Source organism: Sitophilus oryzae, unplaced genomic scaffold (genome assembly GCF_002938485.1).
Source record: "Sitophilus oryzae breed Bouriz unplaced genomic scaffold, Soryzae_2.0 scaffold_682_pilon_pilon, whole genome shotgun sequence".
Taxonomy (NCBI): Eukaryota; Metazoa; Arthropoda; class Insecta; order Coleoptera; family Curculionidae; genus Sitophilus; species Sitophilus oryzae.
In genome coordinates, this window is record NW_022147287.1 from 1739222 (window position 1) to 1766038 (window position 26817).

General features: G+C 32.6%; 1 protein-coding gene across 1 annotated transcript in view; it reads right to left on the reverse strand.

The window, feature by feature from the left end:
* Positions 1-26817, reverse strand: part of LOC115888072 — a 417007-nt gene that overhangs the window by 227861 nt on the left and 162329 nt on the right. Inside the window, exon 17 of the mRNA XM_030907644.1 lies at positions 10399-10500. Coding sequence (XP_030763504.1) covers positions 10399-10500 — 102 coding nt within the window. The remainder of the gene's footprint in view (positions 1-10398; positions 10501-26817) is intronic.

Below are 26817 nucleotides of genomic sequence, written 5' to 3' on the forward strand. Positions count from 1 at the left end.
GAGTTATGGCCTGTTATGTGTTAAGAAGTTGAGTTTTTAAATTATCGCGATTACTGACGTTTTCTCGTTATAAAAAAATGACACCCTAACGATATCCTTATAATTCCATTTCAGATGCTCAGAAACATGTCTAATGACTTTATCTAGTTATCTCTTAAAAAAAAGTCTTTTAAAAATAAGCGGTTTGCGATCGTGATTTTACTTTACTTGATAGGGAAAGGCGTATCGGCAACGCACAGTGCTTCGAACATATGGCTCTAGAGGACAAAAATGCAAAACTTCTCTTTTATTGTAGGCAATTTATTCAAACTAGGTTTATTTGACACAAATGATGAGTACTCTCATTGTACTAAATGATGATGTTCTTAGTCCCACGTTTATGAAAAAAAATCTTATAAATAATAAAAATGTTGGAGCTCTGTTCCATCTAAGGAAATAATAATTTATAGTGTGAAAACGGTGTAAGTATTAAACAAATTCCTGTGATAAAAAAGAATTGGAATAACATTAGAACATGATTCCTACAATATAAATCTAATATAAGATAAAAATGTTTTTCTTTAATGAAAAAGAAACATTAATGCTATATTTAATTTAAAAAAAAACTTAAGATACTATAAATTGACTTTAGGACAACAAAATGCATAGACCGTAATTACTCTGATTCAGAAGAATCATTGCTGACAGAATCTTCCAAATTTATACTATCCAAATCACACGTAGATGAAATATCCTCACATACTATTCCATACATACTATTTCTGTACATCATTTTCCAATATGTTACTTTTTCGCGTTGTTACTGTTCTTTTTGTTGGTATGAGGGGTTCGGATGTTAATAGTTACCTCTTTAATAGACCATATCCATATATTATTTTTTCGTTTTCTTGGGTATGAGGTTTTATAATAAATTGAAAGATGGGAACATTTTTTATGCCACGTTTCGCTCCAACATAGTGGGCTCAGGCACAAGTGGTTATCTCATTATTACTTACTCGTTATCTCAATTTTACTCCATCTGAAAAGTATTATAAAATAAAGTTCGTCGCAAGCAGACGCAGGTGAACTATGCAAAAATTAAAAGTGTATGAATATGGCAACAAAAATATTCAATAAATACGATATGTTTTGATATGTTTTTTTTAATGCCTTTTTGAAGTTTGAAAACGTAAAATTTTTATACCCATTTAAGAATCATCTTAAAAAATAAATAAAAACTAAACAATAACGAACTTGTTTAGAAATAAATTTAAAGTACATACCTTGTTTAACAATATCCATAGTGACTTTCAATTAAGTACGTAACGTTTAACTCCATATACAGAACTACTATGAATGTTATTCTTTTCACTGATATAAGATAATGATCGCAAAATTTATTTTTAGTGAAAATATTTGCTAACAAAAAAACGCTGTCTATGAAAAATAATATACAGGATGGTTGAACATTGCTATAAGTATAAAATTACATATTCAGATATTAGTAAATTTTAACTTTTTTTTCGATTTTTGTCCATGGGACGAAGCACTGTGCAACGCCGCAACAGCACACCATCGCATTTCTCTCACTCCGACTTAATAAGATCCCTATGCGATTTACTTCCACACGTGTAAATGCCGACCCAAAAGTAACAGTTGCCAGCACGGTATTTTAACATGATAGTGTTAATTAAATCGTAACTGTATTGGTTAAATATGGTAATCATCTCAGAAAATTATACAGGACAGGGTTATTCACCACATACGACACGGAGTATTGTAACTAAACGGTCACTTTCGCCGTCGGACTTCGCCTTTCCATCCACACATGCGGGCTCTGATAGCAACAACATAGAGACTATACTCTGTTTTTTTTCTCAGGTGAGATTTCGACAGACGATGACAGAAGAAAAGCAGATGACGTCCCATACCAATCTATTTATTTTACTAAAAAAAGTTTCTAATTATTTTTAAGTTATCTATGGATGGGTATAAATATAAATCCGTCATGCGTCGTGTCTTGTTGTTTTTAACCAGTTTTATTGGTTTATTTAAAAAATGACAGATCGTATTTCAATTTTATTGGTTTGATGGAACGATGCACGACAAACGGACGCCGAAGCGTATGAACCCGCCTTTAGATTTTTGTCATTTTTGACGCTTGTCAAAGTCTTGCCAAATTATAGGTTATAATTTTGTGTCAACTTTTGTTGAATACCCTGCGTTTTGGAAGATGATGCATTTTGATTCGTATTATTACGTGTGTTTTGTGTCTTTTTGAAGTCAAGTGGAGGAAAATCGAGTGAAAATTAACTGTAGACCCAGAGCACAGTTTATGGTTAATACTCGCTGCCCAGGCAGGAAGTCTTAAACCAATGAAGTTGCCATCGATAAAGTTTGTATACCATTTCGTCGTAGATAAGTGCATCTCGTATAAGGTAGAAGGATCAAACTAAACACATACTAAAAACTGGAGTAGCTGTAAAATATCGACATCACACGATAGGCAAATAATGGATTTTAGTACTGCAGAAAAATAATGTCAAAAGGTACTGGTTTAAAAAAATTAAGATTAAAGTTAATTAATCAACCTTTAAGGTATAAAATTTGGTAGGAGTTATTATTAATAAAATAGTTTGTTTTATTTACCTATGTTGTTTTATTTATTTATGTGGAATATTACAAATTTGTATTTGTACATAAGTTATATTGATAAATATAATCATAAATGCGGGTAGTTTCATAAAGCTTGAAAGTAAATAATAGTTCTTTTTTTATATTTTTTTGGTATGTAGTGTCTTGTTCTTGTTTGTTTTGTATTAACACATACCGTTTTTTATTAAATAAAATAACTCGATTACATTTTTTCAGTTTTATACAGTTTTTTCACAATATTTTGAAGTAATCACTTGTCATCTTGTCAATCAAATTTTAAATATTTCCTGCTATGCGTTCCAGTTGTACCAACTTATTTCTTTGTAAAATAAAATAAACTACTTTGAAATTAAAATGACAGACACATCTATCACTGTCAAGGATCTTCTCGTTGGACAGACTATAGCGCTCGTTCTCGTCGCCGATCGAGTCGCCGAACTCCGACTTCCCCATCCACACACATAGGAAATCGGCGAAGCCTCGATCGGAGATCGCCAATTGTCAGCATTCATGGAACACAGGGCACAGAATAAATTTTAATAAAGCCAAAATTATAATGAAAGAAGCGATAGCCTCTAAAAGAAAAATAAAAGAGGCTTTTTTAATACAATGTAATAAAAATAAATGTATTGCTCATGCATCTGTAGATGTTAGTAATGTATGGCAATCGCTTTTTTGATTTTAAAGAACATAACATACGTAAAATTAAAAATAAAATCATACAAAAAGTTTGGGCCTTTTTGGTTTTACCTTATTAGGTAATTGTTAATTTTGAAGGTTAACTTGATATAATGTCATTTTAACAGAACGTCAACGGTTTTTGTAGACGTATCTGTTTAAAAAAAAAACTAAAGTGTCCTCGAATAGTTGAATTTAAATATTTTAAATAGTTTTTTACTATATTCTTTGTATTTTTTTTGCTTCCGACAACGGAAAGAGATAAACTTTCCGAAACGTGAAGCATTTTTTGTTCGTTAGGCAAATTTGTATATCTGTAAACCGAACTTCTGACAAGTAGTTTCCGTTTGAGATTAACGCAGAAGCGTTTACAAAAAATAACTATTTTATTTTGTAGATTTTTTTGCAGTGGCGAAATACCCATATAGCTTAGGGATCCGAACATTGTAAATAAATAATACTTAAGAAATACAAAACAAACTTTATTATGTTAAGATCGAGAAAATCCTTTTTATCTTCGAATAAATTATTCAGCCCGCTAACATTTTTCATTTCACTTCCGGCTGATTTATCTCTGGGCTTTTCGTGTGGGAAAACGACCCAAAACCGAAAATATTTGCGGACGATTGAAAAACTCTTGCAAAAAAGTCGTATATAAAAAACCTGGATCAATAACGCCTAAAAATATTTTATTCATGGATTTATAGTCATTCTTGAATAGGCTTGAATAGAAGTCCCTGATATACAGGGTGGTCCGAATTGTATTCAGAAATCTTCAGTAAAAGAATTTTTTTGGAAAAAATCGACATAAAAATGAAACTTCTACGCCCTGTAACTTCAAAATAAAGTAATTTTGAACCCTAGATCATATATACTTACGTGGATAAATCAACATTAAAAAACATGTCTCCAATATCACGACAAGTCATTTTCAAACCTTCTTTATTGCATTTATGAAACGTTCAATAGGTTTGTCTTTCTCGAGAACCTTACTTTGCGCATGCGTATTAAAAGTTGCACGTATTTCCAAAATAATCACAATTTTATACGGTTTAGAAAGTACAAATTATACATTGTTACGGACACCAAGTTTTTATTGTCATCATATTGTCATAATCTTATTTCCATTGTGTATCGACGCTTGCTTTTTGCGTTTTTTATTTTAAAAATTGTATTAATTACTCTTTTATCGACCGCTTTTATATCCTCCTATTGCTGCCAAAAGTCACTAACTAACATTTTTCCGAACAACCAAATTCAATCACTAACTATGTTTTGAAGCGCAGAATAGATTGCAAAAGTCATTAGCTTTGTTCGCGGAGGCGATCCCTGACGGGCGCGTCGGCGCGCTTTGAATATGCGCGTTCGCGGTACAATAAGTTCCGGATTCTGATAAACAATCGTCGTTCGCGGAAGAGCTTTATCGAATCGAGGACTGGTACGGGATCGATCAGAATAATCAGCGGATAGATGCCTGTACTTCTTGTCAGGTGCATGCGTATTGCGGACTATTGCGTTTGTTGACAAAAGCACTTCTCTGTGGGGGCATTTTTTTAGTTATGTGTATTTATAGAGATCCAAAAAAAGTAACGTATCACCATTAGTCCATCTATAAAATTCTTCTGGAATTAAATTCCAAAAATTCGCTTATCTCTGTAGCAAAAAAATCATCGGTTAGGAATATAAACAAATAATTTAATAATTTAAAAAATATAAAGGTTCTATATTATTCATTCCACGTTCTATATCACTGCTCATTATTAATCAATGTATTTTGTCGATATGATTAATAATTATCAAAAAGTTTTGTGAATTTTACTGGGATTTTAATTAACTGTCGTAATTTTATCCGTATCGTTAATTTAAAAGTTCAAAACAAATGTACAAAACGCGTTCGCGGAGAAGTGTCAATATCCCAAACCTGTTTTGAACCGCGCATGCGTAGTTGATAAATCAGTTATTTGTCGCGGATTTGTCAGGGGTTAGTCAGGGATCGCTACTGCGAACAAAGCTATTAACTACGATTTCTGGCTATTTATGTTTTATTTTAACACCGAATAGTTACTAACTATAACTTAAGTTAGCTTTAAGTTGTTCGTGAGTAAACTTAGGTACATTGAATTTACTATTAAGGCATTGTCTTGTTTTAGAGATTATAATACAACACAAAGTGTAAGGGTAGAGTTTTCATAATATTACAAGAATCTCCAAAAACATCCTATGGGTATTTCACCACTGCAAGAAAATCTACAAAATAAAATAATTATTTTTTGTAAACACCGCTGCGTTAATCTAAACGGAAACTATTTGTCAGCAGTTCGGTTTACAGTTATACAAATTTGCCTAACGAACCAAAAAATGCTTAACGTTTCGGAAAGTTTATCTCTTTCCGTCGTCGGAAACAAAAAGAATACAAAGAATAAAGAAAAAAATATTTAAAATATTTAAATTCAACTATTCGAGAACACTTTAGTTTTTTAAAACAGATACGTCACAAACACTGTTGACGTTCTGTTAAAATGGCATTATATCAAGTTAATCTTCAAAATTAAAAATTACTACCTGATAACAATTACTTATTAAGGTAAAACCAAAAAGCTTCAAACTTTCTGTATGATTATTTTTAATTTGTTTTTAATTTTTACGTATGTTGTGTTCTTTAAAATCAAAGAAGCGATTCCTAACATCTACAGACGCATGAGCAATACATTTATTTTTATTAGTTTGTATTAAAAAATAATCTTTTATTTTTTAACACAGTTGGATTCACGCGGCAGTGTTTGCACAAAAAATAACTTTTTTATTTTGTACATCTTCTTACAGTGACGAAATACCCATAGAATTTTTTTGAAGAGATGAATCCGCCACAGAGGTATCTATACACATTTTTTACAAGAATGTTCTTATATGTTGTCCTAACTCTTCTTCTTCTTCTTCTTCTTCCTACTCTATATTAGGCATATGCCTGTTCATTCTTCACATCATGCCTAAAGTTTCAATCGATGGTAAGGTTATAACACTATCTTTTTCTTGGCCTTCCCCTACTTCTTCTTCCCAGTAGTAATTCGTCTCGAGCTGACCCTACTATTCTTCCCTCGTTCATTCGGCTTATATGTTCATTCCATTCGCGTCTTCTGCTCAATACCCATTCGTTAATACTATCCACATTGCATGTTTGCCTTATGCTGTCGCTTCGTTCTCTATTTAGCAGCGTCTTACCTGTGATTTTGCGGAGGATTTTCATCTCGCCTGCTTCCAAGAATCTTTTTGTTTTTGCTGTATCCGGTCTGGTTTCTGCTGTGTAGGTCATTATGGGTCTGACGACAGCCTTGTATATTCTTGACTTGACCTCGACACCTATGTATCTATTTTTCCATAGGGTGTCATTCAGACATCCAGCCACTCTCATTGCTTTTGTTGTTTGTTGTCTTACCTCTGTTTCGATATCGCCATAACCGGATAACTCTATACCGAGATATTTAAATTTCATTTCTCAGCTGTATTATTGTGTTATTCACGACAATCTTGCATCTGATAGGTATTTTTGATGTTGCCATGCTCTTTGTTTTGGATGCAGAGATCATCCTAGAATTTTTTTTTAGAATTTAGAATGAGTGGGAGGGGGGTTAATCACTTCGACCTTACAGATCCATTGTGTCCCCCTTTCTTGAATCATAACTCATCATACAGTCCCAGGGCTTTGACAAAAGCCAGTATCTGGGACGGTTTTATAGAGGGTAGTTCTCCATCTCCAATATCAGTCGTACCAAAATTCATGGCACGAATGGTTGTCATCTCGGCGCACTCAGTGATGAGGTGTACTGGTGTTTCCCCATCTTCCCCACAGAATCTGCATTCGCCGTTTCTTCTTAGTTTCAATCTACTGAGGTGTTCGTTGAGGAGACAGTGTCCTGTTAAAAACCCCGTGACAATCCGAAGATTGTTCTTACTCAGACCCAGGAAGATCTGTGATTTTTCTTCATCATAAGCCCTCAGAAACTTCTTCGAGTGTCTTAGACCATTGGAAAATTTCCATTCCAGGTTGCGGATGGAATCTTCCAAGTTCTTGAGTTCCGCCTTGAGTTGGTTACCACTTGGAAAGCAGAACGGTTCTGGTTCAGTTAGTGGAGTGTTCGCTGCTTTCCTAGCTAGATTATTTGCTTTTTCATTGCCTTCTATCCCTTGGTGAGCAGGCACCCAGTGTAGGAGGACTTTGTTTTCTTTGCCTAATTTATTCAGCTTCTCTATGCATTCTTTGACCAATTTCGAATTGATTGATACTGAGTTGATCGCCTTTAACGCTGCTTGACTATCAGATAAGATGGCTATTTCTTGTTTCCGATAGTTCCTATCTAAGATAAGTTGTACGCATCTCTCGATAGCGTAGATTTCTGCCCGTAGGATACTAGGGTAAGTGCCCATTGGTTCGGAGTAATTAGCTCTCGGCCCAAACACTCCGATCCCTGTTCCCGTATTGGTTTTGGAAGCACCAGTATACCAAGTTATGGTATGGTCTTTTAACTGCTGGGCAAGCGTTTCGCTCTTCCAATCCTTCTTATTGCTCAATACTACATTGACATGTTTGTCAAAGTTTTACGTTCTTGGCATATCGTCCACTGGGAGTTGCAGGAGTAGTATTTCCTTTTTGAGGGTATTCCAAGCCCCTGATCTGACAATTCTCCCAGTACTAATTCCGTTAGTAACCATTCTAATCATTGTCGCATTGGCATATCTACCAATGACAATGTGCAGTGGTGTTAGATCTAGAATGACCTCCAATGCTGCTGTTGGACAGGTTCTCATGGCGAGATCATCCTAACAAAAACATAAATAATTGTAAAAAAGCCAAGTCTCGTAACGCAGTGGTTCTAGTACCAAGAGTTGTGAGGTTGCATATAAAACCAAGTCAGTTAATTTAGTTAGACTTTCAAAACACCTATTCAAAATTATTTAATTAATTACCTATCAACATTTCTAGTGACCGTCTCAATATTAGACATATTTGATTCTATTATAATGTCCCCTTTCTATATTATTATAATAAATTTAATTTGATATATTGCAAATAATATTCTAAAAACTAATAGAGTTAATGGAACGGCATTCAGGAAACAAAATCGATAGTCAATATCAACGAAATGCTTTAATGTAAATTAGAATTATACAACCTACTGTATAGCGTGTGGTACCTGATGTCGAGATATAAAATGTAATTTCTGAGAGAGGTTAAATTTTCGCTTAATAGTTGAATTTTCACTGAATTTTGGACGATATAAACAGCTATACCGGATATTCTTGGTTAAGCTTGCATTAAAATGTCAAGGGAATTATAGTTAAGTGATTAGTGAAGTAAAATTACCAGTAATTTATAAATTAGTAATATTACGTAATATAAAACAGCCGCTACATTATACCCCACAGTTAGCCTGGGCCAAGATGTCAAGAAAAAAAATATATAAACTTTGAGTACTTTATTTTTTAAATGCCGATACCACTGGCTTCAAAAAAATGTAAAAATTAAAATCGAGCAAGTAAAAACTTTTTAGGTTGTTGGCCCATTAGCTTCAAAAATCGTTATCCACTTGGAGATTGGCTTAAACAAGTCATTAATTGCTGTTTGGTGAAAGAACATCGGAAATATCTGGGCTATTAACAACAGCCCCATCTTGTTTTCATCAAAAAAAAAGAAAAGAGTAGAGCGGGAAAAAATCAATATTTCCAATTTTACCGATCTTGCGGTAATATTACGTAAAATTACCAAAATTACGGGTAATATTACCGCTATAATTTTACCCTTTACATCACTACAATAAGACAATAAAAATAATATCGTGAAATAAATATATAAAAATATTATTACTATTAATTAATAATTATTTTTTATACAAGACAACAAAATCGCATTTTACGATAAATGGTATTATACGATAATGCAATTTTATCGTCGTGTATAAAACAATATTTTTTTCCATAGCGAGTTACGTTTTAAAAAATATTCTGAAATTATTATTTCAAGGAATTCGAGTTAGTTATTACGAGTAGAAAAAATATTGTGCTGGGTTGGCGTTGGTTTCTATGTAATTTGACAAATAAATAAAGCTGTCTCTTTAGTTGTCAGATGTTTATCAGTTTTGAGTCAATATTTTTTAATTCTCTTTCGTGTCGATTGCTAATTGAATTGGAGCCAGAAATTACTTAAAACGAAATAAGTAAATTACCAACAAATATTCTGGCTGAGGCGATAAACGCCATATCCAAACTACTTCCATTTAAATCCCGAATAACTTATGAAAAGGAATACAAAAATTTTCAAAAATGGAAGCAATTAAAAAATGTGCGAGAAGAAATAATGTTTTTAACCTATCCTCGCTGTTAAAGTATCATTTAATCTACCCTTGCGGTTAAAGTACTATTTTACTATTTTTGATAGATATAAGGCAATTTTAACAGTTACAAAAACGTTTTAATAGAATAGTAACAGCTAATCTATTTAAAATATAGCTTAATGAATCCAATGAATACATATAATAATTAATTATTTGTTTAATATAATATATTTTTAATCATAATTAACTCTCGGAGGGTTCAGTACATCTCTAAAACTCCTTCCAGGCATAAAATTACAATAAGAAAGTTGATAAACCTTCAATTAATTCAAAATTATGCTAGAATAACTCCGAATGTAACTTTAGAAAAAGATACATAAACATTTTTGTTCTGCAACTTAATCAAAATTTATTTCGTACTTGTTATTAAAGCTTATAAAAGCGTAATTAAATTATTTATTAAAGCTTTATACCAACACAATTTTAGTGAGATTTAAAAGATGTAATTTAGTAAATAGTCCGTGAACGAGAACAGAAGATAATTATTAAAATTAATTAATAAATTATTCATTACAAGAGAAAAATATTCTATTATTTCCGTTTCTGTTTAGTCTTTAAACAGTCTTTTTGATTTAAAATTCATGTTTTTAAATGAAAAATACTCTTTGTTTAAAAATTAATCTGGCAGAGCTTTTACCAGAGAAATAAAGCTTAAAATTTCAACGTTTTTTTATATAAAAGGATTATTTTTAAAGGTTACCTTAAACTGTCCAGTCTTGCCGGCGGGACTGCCTGGTGTGACGTTTTTAACAAAAATCCCCAATAAGGCTTCTGGTTGTTTATCGGGAGGTTGGACATCTACCTTTAAAAAATAATATTAAAATAAAAAGTAATATAATTAACATATTTTTAAGACACATTCATTCCTTTACAATTTAAAGTAATGCTTTTTTATTAAAATTTTATATAATTATTGCAAAATGTTTGGTTATTTTATTTGTTGTTCTCAAAAATATTATAGAATACAGTTTATCGTTGTATTGTATTTTCTTATATTTTTGAAATAAGAAAAAACACTTGCTCTTTTGGTAAAAATAAGTGGAATTGAGTTGATTCGACAGTGGTCGCGCTATTAGAACTCTGAATTCAAAAATCGATATCTCGAAATTCATTAGAAATAATTGGTTGTAGTTTTTTTTCAAAAACTTTCTTAATATTTCTACTATATTTTCTTCGCATCTTTATAAATAAAAAAGTTACACGATTGCTGAAAATTGCAATGCACTAAAAGTAAATGGATGGGTTTTTTAAAAATTTTGAATGGAAAAAAACAAGCCTATCAAATTTTTCGAGGATTACTGACGTTTTCTCGTTATAAAAAATGGATACCCTAATGATATCCTTATAATTCCATTTCAGGTGCTCAGAAACATATCAAATGATTTTATCTAGTTATCCTTTTGAAAACAAAGTCTTTTAAAAATAAGCGGTTTGCGATCGTGATTTTACTTTACTTGATAGGGAAAGGCGTACCCAAATACGTTTAAATTTACATATACCGCGGCCTCCCCATAAGAGCAATGAGAGAATTTATGTCCCAGAATTGAAGGACAGAAGATCGAGTTTGACATAAGTCCATCCTTGTTCAGTAGCTGGATGTAATGCACATGCGCCGAAATGCTACTTTTCTATTGGCCGAATGGTGTCGAGATGGGTTATCGATTTATTTTTGGACGCGTCGTCGGCGTGGATTTTGTTTTCAGTTTGGACTTGGGCACTTTGGGCAGTCGCCATTAGTGTCATTAGTGTTTTCTCTAACTTTCTGTGTTTTCCACGTGTACTGTGTTTTCGTTTGTATTTTAATCTTTGTGCGTTTATTGACAATTTTGTGATTTAGTTTTAAAGACTTTTAAGCCAACTAACAAAATTAATAATAGAAATTTTTCTCGATGTTCGTTTGTATCATGAAAGCAAAATCAGAAATAAAAGGGATGTTAATATAAGACAAAAATATACGAAACTAATTTTATTCAAAAATCAATAATTGTTAAAAGCATTATATTTAGTCTTACTATTTTAAAATAAAAAAGACATAATGTAAAGACTAAAAATAGAGACTACATAAGGCTAATTATAATGCTTACACAGTTACACACAGACTGTCTTATTGTAAATTATTATTGTTTTTTTTTCATAATATAAAAGAGTATTTACAATTAATGCAACAATGTAAATAATTATATTTTTTGTATCTAGCTTGATTTATGTATAAACTTAATATGTACGTTATATTTGTTTAATAAAAAATATGTTAATAATAAAGAATTACTTTTGTTTCATTTTAAACCAGGACTGATGTTGATTATTGATCATAAATACATGGGCAGTAAAAGAAACAATAGACAGTAAAAAATGTACTGTTATACTTTGTTTTGCTGCAATTTTTAAGTCGAGTGAAATAGATATGCAATTTGTACTACAAAGTTTTTAAGACAGTTCCTTAATTGAGGTTTTACTAAATTATTTTTTGAATTTTAAAAAAAGTGAAATAATGCAATTTGTACTACGAAGTTTTTAAGACAATTTCTTAATAATTGTGGTTTTACTAATTATTTTTTGAATTTAAAAAAAAAATATCGTACCTGTCACTTTTTTTCATTCGTTTTATTTAATAATAATTGTCTAACACAACAAAGTCTACTTAGAACGATATGATATAAATATAAATGAGTTCATTAAAAAATGGTCTGATTAAAATTAGTACCTAAATAAGCAAAAATTATCCCCTCATAAAACAAGAAATTAAGGAGTTCAGTAAAAGGATTGCAACTATATATTTTATTCAGTAAATTTTCATAATAGTAAGTATAAAAGCACAATCTCTAAAACGACAATATGAATAATGTATATTAAGATTTAACTCGAGTTTCAGTGAAAAAACTATATTGATATTAAAATATTTTAATACCTTCAGAATACTAATTACATACCATAAAATAGGAGTTTTTACGATGCGGGAAGCCTATCTAGAAAAAGAATTTTAGAAATCAGCAATGGGATTCTGTAAGCTCTGTAGCAAGAAATTTCCTATCGAGCCTATGCTATTTGTATACGATTGATGAGTCACTAGACAGGGAAATGTTTACAGAATCGCACTGCAGATACCTATTACGCTACTAGGCCCCCATTGTGAGACAGATATAAAATAATTTTTATATACCTATTCCATAGCCTATTCTTTTAAATGTCTGTAATATTTATAATAAACTTATTTTAACGAGTAGAAGTATTGCACCAGCATCAAAATTAACACTACTTGTAAAAAACTGTTGCTCCTTGAGTTTGTAATAGATATAAACAAAATGAACATTCGAAAATAACTAAATCGAAGATATCTGAAAACTTTTGGTCGAAAAAGTGTTTTGCCATAACATGTTGGATACAATTAAAATATCTCAATTGACAAATATGCGCATAATGTTACATTATCAAACTTATTTGATTTCAAAATATTTAACAAAAAGCTTCCAATTTTTCGAAAGATTTAATTCAATTAGAACGTCTTTAACCTCAACTTAAAATAAATAAAACCAAAACAAAACATATCATATGATTTGGAACTGTCCAATCAAAGTGCTTACAGATCGAGCAAGCGCAGAAAACCTCCTCCCGAACAAGGATAGACTTATGTAGGAAATGCATTGACATTCTATAGCCATCCTTCAACATCGGGACAGGAATTTAAGCGGTACCCTCCGTATATTTTATTTGAACGTATTTGGGCGTACCGAAGAAATGTGGCAACGCCGCAACAGCACACCATCGCATTTCTCTGACTCCGACTTAATAAGATCCCTATGCGATTTACTTCCACACATGTAAACACCGACCCAAAAGTAAGAGTTGCCAGCACGGTATACGACCAGTTGACAGACAGAGAGACAAAATAAAATGCGGCATACAGTGTTGCCAGTTCATACGAGGAAACAAATAATAAACGAAGATAATATATCTAAGCTATTCAATAATACTTATTTCTGTTAGACAGTTGTTTAAGAATCTATTAGAGCTGTAGTAAAATGAGTAACTAAGTGTGAAAAATAAAGCTCCAACTCTAAATACAACAATTTACGTAAACACCTACTTGTGCGGTTTGAAATTTTGATGCAAAATCCGGCAATACCGCATAGAAGAAATGTAGCAACCTAACTTTTATCTCTCTTTAATACATTTGATTTTTTATTTAAGCTCTCTACATTGCTGTCTTACACGTTAAAATCTAGACCACGCAATTTTTATGACCAGATCGGTATACAGGGTGTTTCAAAAAACATGTGCCATTTCTCGTGTCTGCCATTTTTCCTTACGTAAAAATAAGATTTATTTTTCATATCAACATAGGTCCGATTCTGCTTTGTTTCATTGCTACAGGGTGTTAAAGTCTTAATATTTTTTAGTACTTTTACCGTTTCCAATGAAATTTTAAGGGTAGAAATTACTATTAATGCGACATATTTTAAAGCTAAAAATGAGGGTTAATGGCATGCCATATAGGTTATGACTGGAATATTTTTCTAAAAAAAGCATGTACGTCACTGACTTTTTTTTTCTTATTAGAGAAACAGTGTAAGCAGTTTAATGCCGATTAAAAGTTGTCTCTTGATATTTTGTCGCTTTCGGCCTCCTTGATGAGATAAACGCAATTTTATTAATTTGCTTTGACCCAAATCAATAGCAGCCTTTAAAAAAAATTAATATCATTAACTTGAGAAAGTTTAGAATAAACACTCCACTCATTGATTCCTCATCGAAAAATATGAAAAAAGTTCCTATAAACATGGGTATGGAAATGCATAGTTTTAGAGTTCTGTTAGAGAATGTTAAAACTTTTTAGTTAGGTTTTTTGTAATTATCTTAATTACCATTATTTTTTATTTGAAATGGCTGTAGGTTCCACTAATAGTAATAATAACTAACAGTAATAATATTTAATAATAAATTAGATAAAATATTGTCAAGATCAAGGTGTATTACTGGTTGCATAACTGCATTACTGCTACATAACCGTAACGTGCATTGAGGAACCTGGCGAATTCGCCAGAAAGTAAAAGAGAATTACAGAATTCTTTAGAAAATTCCAGAAACCATCGCCAGGGGGTATATAAGGCCCGCGCTTTGACAGTTGGACCAGTCTGAAGATAGTCTGAAGTCTGAAGTTTGATAATACCGCGAAATACCGTTAGAGTGCATGGTACAAAGAAAACAAGGTATGATCGATAGCGGCTCCAATTTCGTTAAGTTTGCGCATACCACCTGTGACGTCATACGCCATACAAAAAAATATTCGTATTGTCCAATTGCCACTAATAAAAAAAGACCTAAAATAGGGAAGAATTAGGACATAACCCCAAAAGTTATGTCAAATCATCGAACTTGACATTTGAAAAATTATTTTCACATTTATTCATCATTTATTATGTCATCTGTTTGACAATTTGAAATTGGCGCGCGGAGCTTGCCGACTAATGGTGCCGTTTATCACCTGTGACGTAGTGACCAACCTGCGCAATATCATACCTTGTATTCTTTGTATCATGGTTAAAGTAATAGTAGTTGCATAAATTGTGTTGTAAATAGTAAATAGTATAAGTTGTGTGTACAGAGTGAGACAAATAAATTCGTTAAGTATTTTATCGTGAGTTTAAATAGTGGACCCACGGAATCCGTAACAATATATAATTTATTAATATAATAATAGTAGCTCCCGTATATAGCGTTCAACGCCTTGGGAGTAGCAAGGTACAGCTTGCCATACTAGAGCCGTTCGGTATACAAGGAAGGTAATGTGGCTAGCACTACGCTACTACCGCCTATTATTACCTCAGGATTGTGAATCCCAAGTACTCATTTAAGGCTGAGTCGACCTAGGTACCCAAACTATTTTTATTTTAATAAAAATAGTCGGCTGATGCAATGCCGGGTGTGGGAATTGAACCCACTACCTTGAGATTGGTAGACGAGAGCCTGTACATCTACGCCACCGGGCACCTTTTGTGTACTATATAATTTATTAATTTTAATTTTATTAATCATTATTAATAAAATTGCGTTTATCTCATCAAGGAGGCCGAATTCGACAAAATATCAAGAGATAACTTTCAATTGGCATTAAATGGCCTATACAATTTTGATATCAAAAGAAAAAAAGTCAGTGGCGCACATGTTTTTTTTTGAAACTATTCAGGTGATAACCCATATGCACGTCTCTGATGAATTTATCGACACTTTTTTAGCATTAAAATATGTAGGACTTATAGTAAATTTTACCCCCAAAATTTCATTCGAACCACTAAAAGTATTTAAAAGAAAATTATAATTATTCGAAAAAATATTACAACTTTAACACCCTCTATACTCTGTTTTTTTTTCTCAGGTAAGATTTCTACAGACGATGACAGAAGAAAAGCAGACGACGTCCCATACCAATCTATTTATTTTACTAAAAAAAGTTTCTAATAATCTTTAAGTTAACTATGGATGGGTTTAAATATAAATTCGTCATGCGTCGTCACTTGTTGTTTTTAACCAGTTTTATTGGTTTATTTAAAAAATGACAGATAGTATTTCAATTTTATTGGTTTGACGGAACGATGAACGACAAACGGACGCCGATGCGTATGAACTCGCCTTTAGATTTTTGACGTTTGTCAAAGTCTTGCCAAATTATAGGTTATAATTTTGTGACAACTTTTGTCAAATACCCCGCGTTTTGGAAAATGATGCATTTTGATTCGTGTTATTACGAGTGTTTTGTGTCTTTTGAAGTCAAGTGGAGGAAAAATCGAGTGAAAATTAACCGTAGAACCCAGAGCACAGTTTATGGTTAATACTCGCTGCCCAGGGAGAAAGTCTTATACAGATACACCAATAAAGTTATTATCAATAAAGTTCGTATACCATCTCGTCGTAGATAAGTGCATCTCGAATATGGTAGAAGGACCATACTCTAAACACATACTAAAAACTGGAGTAGCTGTAAAATATCGACATCACACGATAGGTAAATAATGGATTTTAGTACTGCAGAAAAATAATGTCAAAAGGTACTGGTTTAAAAAAATTAATATTAAAGTTAATTAATCAAGCTGTGAGGTATAAAATTTGGTAAGTGTTATTATTAATAAAATAGTTTGTTTTATTTATGTTGTTTTATTTATTCCTGCGGAATATTACAAATGTATTGTACTACATAATTATTGTATTTGTACATAAGTTATATTGACAAATATAATCATAAATGCGGGAAGTTTCATAAAGCTTGAAAGTAAGAAATAGTTCTTTTTATATTTTTTGGTATGTGGTGTCTTGTTTTTGTTTGTTTTGTATTAACACATACCGTTTTTTATTAGATAAAATAACTCGATTACATTTTTTCAGTTTTATACAGTTTTTTTCACAATATTTTGAAGTTACTTGTCAGTCCTGCTATGCGTTCCAGTTTTACCAACTTATTTCTTTGTAAAATAAAATAAACTACTTTGAAATTAAAATGACAGACACATCTATCACTGTCAAGGATCTTCTCGTTGGACAGACTATAGCTATGAAATAAAGCAGAATCGGACCTATATTATTATTATTTATAGTTACTTAATTCTAAACTAAATTTCTCTAAACTTATTTTCTCATTTTTTCACCCCTTTTTAGTCTTCACTTTGATTTAAATAGACTAAAAAGAGGTTAAAAAGCCAGAAGAGACTGAATTTACAAACCGATTACAGGCAGGAGTACGTCGAAGTGACTGCAGCTCGGGATCGAATTTGCAAGTAACGCTATTTGGTCGATTGTTCTACTTGCAAGTCTGAAAGCACCACTTAGCGACAAATAAACGGATTACGGTTTGACGTACCAACAAAGGAAATCCGCTTAATCTTTAACAGCCCGTACTTTACCTCACGATAAATTTAGGTTTCTGGTGTATACTGAGTGTATACTGTGTTACTGCTGTACAGGGTGGCGTTTCTCATACGCCGCGGAAGCTCCAAGGAGAACGGTAATTTATATCAAAATGAAAAAAAAAGTTACACATCAAAGTTGAGTTTTTTCTAATGGAACACCCTATATATTAATTGATTTTTGGATTCTAGGAAAAAAATAAAAGTGAGTTTTATTAAAGAAGCATATACCTAAAATCTAAGGATTTTGTCAATTTCACACTTTGTGAAAATGAAAAGTAAATTTTAAATTTCAGTAACAGCTACCTAAATTTTAGTTGACCTTGTGTAGCCTGATACTTAATTACAGTAACCATTGTATGTTAAACCACATTGAAATTTGACCCGAAAAGTTATACAGAGTGAGACAAAATTAATATGGAACATTAGTCACATTTAAAAGCAAGTTACTCCTTTATTTTAAATGGAACACCCAGTATATTATTCCGTTGTTCAATGGGAAGTTTATATATCTTCAAAATATTATTAAAGTTACCTACCCCTCAGACAAAGATTTTCCTAGATATTTTAATTTTTTTGATTTTGCGTCAGTAGATATTTATTATTTGAAAAAATCTAGGTGGCTGTGATATGCCTTTTGTTAATTTAACAAAAATTAAAGATTGTAGAGTAAAATAATCAACGGTAATAAAAAGATACACGTTTAAAACATATTTTAATTATTACAGAATTAAAACTAGATATAAACCTATAATTATGTGACAAAAAAAATTATCTAGATGAAATCAGTTGCTCAAAATACTTCCTTTTCTGTTAACTGCATAAAATGATTGTCTGTTCAAAAGGATCTTTTCATTTTTAAAGGCATATTTGGAGTTCTATCTCGAAAAGCAGCTACAATAATTTCTTTCATGTTATCGACAATAGTTGGTCATGTTTTGCAAACACTGTCTTTAACAAATCCCCATAAAAAACCCAGACTAGATAAAATCAAGAGCATTTAAGTATTCTATTAATTGGTGAATGCATTTACCATTCACCAACTAATAGAATCATATATCCATTCTCTCTGACGTAAGATAAGTTTGCATTCTTGGCTAATTTATGAGAATTTTTTTTTGTTTAACTAACACAAAATGATAACTAGTTGTTAAAGTTGGACTAATTAGACAGCTATGTTGAAGTAACGTCAGACATATCACAGCCACCTAGATTTTATCAAATAATAAAGATCAACTCAGATCAAATCATGTAAATGAAAATATCTAGGAAAATCTTTGTTTGAGGAGTAGGCAACCTTAATAGTATTTTAAAGAGACATGAATTCTCCATTGAATATCGGAATAATATACTGGGTGTTCCATTTAAAATAAAAGAGTATAACATGCTTTAAAAGGTGACCAATGTTCAATATTAATGTTGTCCCACCCTGTATAACTTTTTGGGACAAGTTTTAATTTGATTTTAAGTACAATAGTTATTTTAACTACGTATTAGGCTATACCGGGTAAATTCCAATTTAGGTAGCTTTTAATGTAATTTAAAAATTGTTCTTTATTTCTAGAAAATGTTAAATATGTCAAAAACCTTACATTTTAGTCATATAAACTCATCTTTATTTTTCTTCCAGAATCCGAAAATCAATTAATATATAGGGTATTCCATTACAAAAAATACAACTTTGATGTGTAAATTTTTTTGGAGACACCCTGTAGAAGAACTCTCTATATTTTTAAAAAGTGCTCTGAATTAACCTACATATATGCTCACAACATTTTATTTCAATATAAACTGTCGTTCTTCTTGGAGCCTCCGCGGTGTATGAGAGGCGCCACCCTGTATATTCAATGCACAATTCATGTCTCTACAAAATACTATTTTGTTTAGTTACCCAAACTAACATAACATTGCTTTGCTCATCCTATATGTTTAGAGCACGCCCACAATTCCACACTAGTTTAGAATTGACTTCCATGGAACCGACTCCTCCTTTAGCCTTTTTACTCGATACTCTATCATAATACTGTTTGATCATACTTCGCATGCCTCTCCAACTTCAAAAACCACGACGTTGCTCATTTGCAACCGCTCCAAATGCGTAGGGAAAACAAACTTTCCCCCGGAATCGATCAATTCAGAACGCGGGAAAGAGCTGTACTCGTCGCAAGGCAGGACATTGCGGATTATATTTTATTGTGTGCGGATGGCCGAGCGAGAACAATAAGTCGGCAAGAGTAATGGGCCAGAGGATTTGAATGGCGCTGGCTCGGGCTACACGTACGTGAGAGCCGACAGAGCGGACGACGATGCTCCAAACAAAAGTGCCACAAATTAGCGGAGGCCAGAGTGGTGGCCAATAAAAAAGGGAGGTCACTATAAATTACTTGCCGTAATTGGATTTCTCCGTCAGTCTTTTTTGCGAGAGAGAAAAAAATTAAACACTTCTCTTATCTTATTTATCAATAGAATATTTAAAATTACATGTTTTTGCTACACCACCACGTCAAAACACCAGCAAATTTTTGGTTTTTGAATAAAAAGATTAAGGAAGATTAAGGACCCATCCTTGACAGTTCCGTTTGACGTTTCAATTGAAACATATGAATTTGATTTGAAATTTTGAGGATTTCTTTGTTTCTACTGAGCTTTTTACTTTGTGTTATTTATGATTTATTCTACAATTAGTTTTTGTTCAGAGGTAACAAATTTAGAAGGATATTGTGACAGGATTTAATGACTGCTTTCGCAACGCTGTGCTGTAGAAATGTTCTGGGCCTATGAATGGCATTGATGTACCTTATTTAATTATTTCATCATTTTTTTGTTACCCTAGTGACCGAGAGCTCTCAAAGATATGGCGAGACAAAAACATATCAAAACACTTAAAAAAGGGGCTTATTCATTGCCTAGTATTTCCTATACTAATGTATGGCTCAGAATCCTGGATGATGAGACAGTCAGAAATAAAAAAAATACCAAACCGGACCATGTACTGCTGGCGACGAATGCTCAGCATTCTCTGGACTGCCCGACGAACCCATGAATCTATAATCAGAGAACTGAATATCACAGAACGCTTCTCAACTTCTAAACAGTCACGTATGCTTAAATATTTCGGTCACGTTATGAAGAGGGATGCTGATTGTATAGGAAGACATGTTATACAGGGCAAAATTCCAGGAAAAAGATCAAGAGGCTGCGGAGAGGGAGAGGGAGAGGGAGAGGAGAGAGGAGAGGGAGAGGGAGAGGGAGAGGGAGAGGGAGAGGGAGAGGGAGAGGGAGAGGGAGAGGGAGAGGGAGAGGGAGAGGAGAGAGGGAGAGGAGAGGGGAGAGGAGAGGGAGAGGGAGAGGGAGAGGAGAGGGAGAGGGAGAGGGAGAGGGAGGGAGAGGAGAGGGAGGGAGAGGGAGGGAGAGGGAGAGGGAGAGGGAGAGGGAGAGAGAGGAGAGGGAGAGGGAGAGGAGAGGGAGAGGAGAGGGAGAGGGAGAGGGAGAGGGAGAGGGAGAGGTTGCCCCTCATAATTTTTGTATCCCCCTGTAGAAGTAAACATAGGAGCTACAAATGACTGACGCACTGTTACAAGACTCTGAAGATATAAGATTACTAATACTTATAAGATACTACTATAGGATAAAGTAAAGAGGATTACTAAATTAGGCAAAGAAAATAAAGTACTCCTTCTCTAGGTGCCAGCTTACTAGGGATAGAAGGTTTGATCACAACGCAAACGATCTAGCTAGAAAAGGAGCAAACACTCCACTAAATGGACCAGAACCGTTATGCTTTCCAAGTGAAAACCAGCTTATAGCGAAATTCAAGAACCTGGAATGGGAATCCTCCAATGACCTAAGGCACTTGAAAAAGTTTCTCAGAACTTATGACTGAGAAAAATTAAAGATTTTCCCAAGGATTTTTTTTGTGATTTCAGTAAGAAAAATCTTCGGATTGTCACGGGGTTTCTAACAGGACACTGTCTCCTCAACGTACACCTCAATAGATTGAAGCTAAGAAACAACGGCAAGTGCAGATTCTGTTGGGAAAATGGGGAAACACCAGAACACCTCATCACTGAGTACGCCGAGAGGACAACGGTTTGTGACATAAACTTTGGTACGGCTGATGGTCGTAGATGAAGAGATGGTCTCTGTGGAGCCGTCTCAGATACTGGCTTTTTTCAAAGCCCTGAGACTGTATGATCAGTTATAACTCGTTGTATCTTATTTCATCTGAGATATAAAAGTTTTTTGATGGAAAAATCGTCAGTTTGTTGATGTTTATTGTTTAACTCATTTCTTTTCTAAATTTTTAAATAGAATAATTAAAAAGTTATTTGATTTGTTTAGCAAAACTGGAGATTTAGCTAAAGTATTTTGATTCTCATCAATTAATGTTCGACATCGGTCAACCCGGCTTTAATTATCTAAGTTATAGATTAATCGCGCATCCGATTGCGGCATTCCAATTGCAATTAAATTTAATTGCGATTAAATTCTGATTAAGAATAGTTCGTACTAAATTAGTTTCGGCAAAACATTTAAACCGTTCGCAAGTTCCGATGTAATTGTGACCGCGACCGTACATTTAAAATCGACGTTCGTTTGATTAATTTGATTGTGCATTCGATTAAATTGTTTGTCGGATTCACTATTATAAATAAAGGCTGCATCATTATAGATAAAACATTTATATTTGCATATGGTGAATAGAGGAAGTGCCCAGTGAAAATTTACACACGAAATTATTGCGCAGGCTGTTTTAAAGTTAGGGTAAAAAAAACACCTCTCAATTAGCCCTGTATAATATGCCAAATTCTAAAGTTTATAAAAAACTGAGTTTACGAATTAAAGTTGATATAATTATTATACTAAAGGCTGGCAAAGGTTAGTCTTGGGTCGAGATTTCCGTATGTAAGAAGAGTACAATGCGTTTATAATGTACTGAACAAAGAGAGGACAGTAAACACGTTGCCAAACGTATGAAATAAACCGAGAAACTGTGCACATCGCTAAGAGACGTGGAAGGGGATATAGCAGATTTGTCGCAGTTGACCGGTCGACCCAATCAATACCTCTCTCAGTACTTAAAGTTCTAAGGAAAGGTGTACGTCATGTGTTCAGCTTCACGATTTAATTACGTCTCGTGTTACTTAATTTCTTTATGTATTAACGAGTCGTTGTAATTTTCCCTATAGCATGATTTTTTTTAAGTGCAAGCTAGAAACACTTGCATTTTTGGTAAGAATAAGTGGAATTGAGTGGGTGTTCGATAGTGGCCGCGCTATTAGAACTCTGAATTCATAAATCGATATCTCGAAATCTATTAGAAATAATAGATTGTAGTTTTTTCAAGAACTTTGTTAATATTTCTGCTGTATTTTCTTTGTAGACAATATGTGAAAATCTTTATCAATAAAAAAATTACACGATTGCTGAAAATTGCTATGCTCTAAAAGTGAATGGAAAAAACAACCTTATCGATTTTTTCTTATGTAAACATATTGTAAAATATCCGATCTTGAAAATAAAAAAAAGTTTCAATATCTAAAGTGGTTCTTGAGTTATGGCCTGTTATGTGTTAAAAAGTTGAGTTAAGTTGAGTTTTTAAATTATTCGCGATTACTGACGTTTTCTCGTTATAAAAAAAGTGACACCTTAACGATATCCTTATAATTCAATTTCAGATGCCCAGAAACATGTCTAATGATTTTATCTAGTTATCTCTTGAAAAAAAAGTCTTTTAAAAATAAGCGGTTTGCGATCGTGATTTTACTTTACTTGATAGGGAAAGGCGTATCGGCAACGCCGCAACAGTACACCGTCGCGCGCCCTGTCGGTCGGTCGCATTTCTCTCACACCGATTTAATAAGATCCCTCTGCGATTTACTTCCACACATGTAAATGCCGACCCAAAAGTAACAGTTGCCAGCACGGTATACAGCTGGCTAAAAAAATCATGAAAATAAGGCTAAAAAATGTTGCTTCTGAGTGTACCTACATATAAATATTTTTTTATGTAGAAGAAAGGATCTGTTTCACCTCTAGATCATTAAGTATAGATATTTGATCTAGGGTTTTACCTATTTTCAAAACATATAAGTAATTTATTTCAATATTTCCTTATTTTTATTTTAACTAAGAAGTAACTCCTAGGATTGCCTTTTAGAGTAATTAACATAACATTTTCGCAAGAATATTGTTAATCTGCAAATGGCACCTCAGCCAATAAGATTACACAAGAACCAACATTTCCGAAATAGTTTTCCTACGAACTTTACCATTATACCTAAAACTTATTAACTATTCTCCGTATATTGTAGCATTAGCATATAACTATCTACTACCTGCGACGAACTTAATGTGACTTATCTAACTCTTAGAACTTCTGTTTAGTTCATTTTATATATTCCTATTTAAATTATTATCACTACTACTATAATAAAAATAATAAGTCTATTAAATGAATAAAAATAATAATAGTTACATTACACATCTTAAAATATTGATGTATTATAAAGTTTAATATATTTTGTTCTAGTGGGGTTCGATTTTGATGATTTTTTAAGCAATTTGTAGCTAAATTATCTGAATTTTTAGTGTCTCTTTCTAAATTAAAAATGAAAGTTTCCATCTGTCCATTATACGGAGGAAAACAAAATGTTGATATTTTGGTGGAAGTTTGAAACACACTGTGGAATATGTTAACAAAGCAAGAAATTTAAAATAATTTTATCGTCTAGGTACGTCTTTTTTCGATAGTTTGTTTTTTGATTCATCTCAATAGCTTTATTTTTATTAGTGATATTCGCTTTTGAATGGGACAGTAACGATTTACAGCAATTTTAGCATTGATTTTTGGGGGATTCATCAACACTCTTATAAAATAGTGTCTATTGTTTTTGTAATGTCACTTGTAACGTTTTTAGTTCGTTACATGTCTTTTTTATATGATATATGATTTCTGGCGTATCATTACCGGATTCCGTATCGTTTGGTATCGTCGGTGTAATTTTAACGCTCTCTAGTCGACAACCCTGTTATCGTTTCACTGCTTCTGTGGAGGGCTGTCAACATCGCTTCAAGGTTTCGCTCTCTGCGCTGTGGACTCGCTTTTGTTTTGCCGGCTGTCACCTTCTGAGCCCGGCTTAGAGAAATTGCAATTATTTAAATCTTGTTGTATAATTTGAATCGGCGGCTATTTCAAAGCAACAGGTAAAGATGAGGTATTATTTTTTTAGATTCGATATTATAACTGCGTATTTTTAGGGTAGAGTTTTGGATTGGCTCAGCTCAACTTGTATTTTGTGTTTGCTGACACGTTAATTTTCTTTTGTCCTCCAGAATGTTAAATGGAAGGAAGGACAGTTTCTTTGTTTATTATTGAGCCCTCGGAAGTATTTCGAGGTAGGTTTATTGTGTTCATAACACCTTGGTAGGTTTTAAACACGAGTTTCATATTTTTAGGGTCCAAGGTACGGACTATTTCCAAGGTACGGACATTTATGTAAGGATGTCCTATGAACGAGTGTCCACTGTGTGCATGGTTTGTCTCATGTACAGATTGTTCCAGTATGGATGTAACGTAAGCTCCATGCTGCTTTGCTGCTGTTTTTAAGCCTAGTCGATAGTTACGGCTGTATTGGTGCACGGTGTCTTCATCCTGGCCTCTTTTGTTGTATTGGCCAACAGTAGAGCCGAGAGAAAGTGCAGAGATGCGAGCCCACCTCACGCTGTTACTGTTTGAAGCAAGATTACTTAAAGAACAAACAGCTAAGTGTAGATTTAAGTTCTGGATTTACGTTTTACATTTAAAACATTTTCGTTCTTAACATAATAACGTACATCTTAAATAATATCGTACAGACTATGTTTAGCGATTAGATCGTTAAGAACTTATTCATGTCGATTTAGTACAACGACATACAACCACTATAATTACTAGAATTCTACAAAGTCATTTACTATCAATAGAGTCCATCATGAATAAATATAGTCATTAGTTTTAAGTAATATAAAACTGTTTTCTTTCTCTGTTCATGCCTGGCGCCCAATATTTGTATTTTTGATTTATTATTGTTAGTTAGTTTCTTTCCAGTGAATTACCTTATCCACGACTGCTCTACCAACGAAAAGCTGCCGTTCGCAGAGGTAATGTTAAAAAAAACGTTATACCTAATTTGAAAATACCTAGTTGAAAAATCATATTATTGTTTATTGACGTTTACTCTTGTAAAGATGGTTTTAAGCTCTGAAGTATCAGCTATTGCTGCTTTAATTGATCATTGTAGATATCAACATTGGGACTTAAAACCATATCTGTTAGAGTAACTGCCCAACAAAGAATAATAGTATGATTTTATATTATATGTGACACGGCTTAAATCTTAAACAATATTTTATAGGTCTGAGACATATGGCTGTAATATAATAAATTCGAAAATATGTTACTTACTTATTTAAAATAAATACAGCTATTAAGATGAATGGAAAACAAACTATCGAGAAAAAATATACCTAGATGACAAAATTATTTTTAAATTCCTTGCTTTGTTATCATACTCCACAAGGTGTTTCACACTTTTACCAAAATATCAACGTTTTGTTTTTCCTCGTATACCTAATTAACAGATGACAACTTTTATTTTTAATTTATTTATTTTTATTATATTTTTAGATATTAAAAAGTCAAATAATTTAGCTACAAAGTGCTTAAAAATTCATCAAAATCGGTGAACTAGGACACAATACATAAAACTTTAAAATACATAATAATAATAACAATAATATATCATTTATTTGTAGTTGAAATCGTGCATGAAAATTTTCTGGTGACCGTTTTTCACAATGTAAAATGCTATTTTTTTAAGTAAGAATGTCAAATGTTGACATAGAATATATCATTCTATTCGGAAATTAATTTTCTATCAAATTAAAAAAATATCGATGGTGTCATTGAAAAACTAACATTCCTTATTATTTTTACCAAAAAAGTGTGCATAATATTTGTGGATATTATAACATTTTTTCTTTTTCTAAAATCCTATCTTTAGTTATACAGACTATATCATTCCAAATTGGTTTACAGTTTGTCCTAGTTACACTAATTAATTAGATTCATTAATTAACATTCAGTTACGGTAGATACCCGATAGTGTAAACATTACACAATGGAAATCCCGCATAATGTGAGCAACGTATTAATTATGCGGGCCACCATAAACAAATTACGC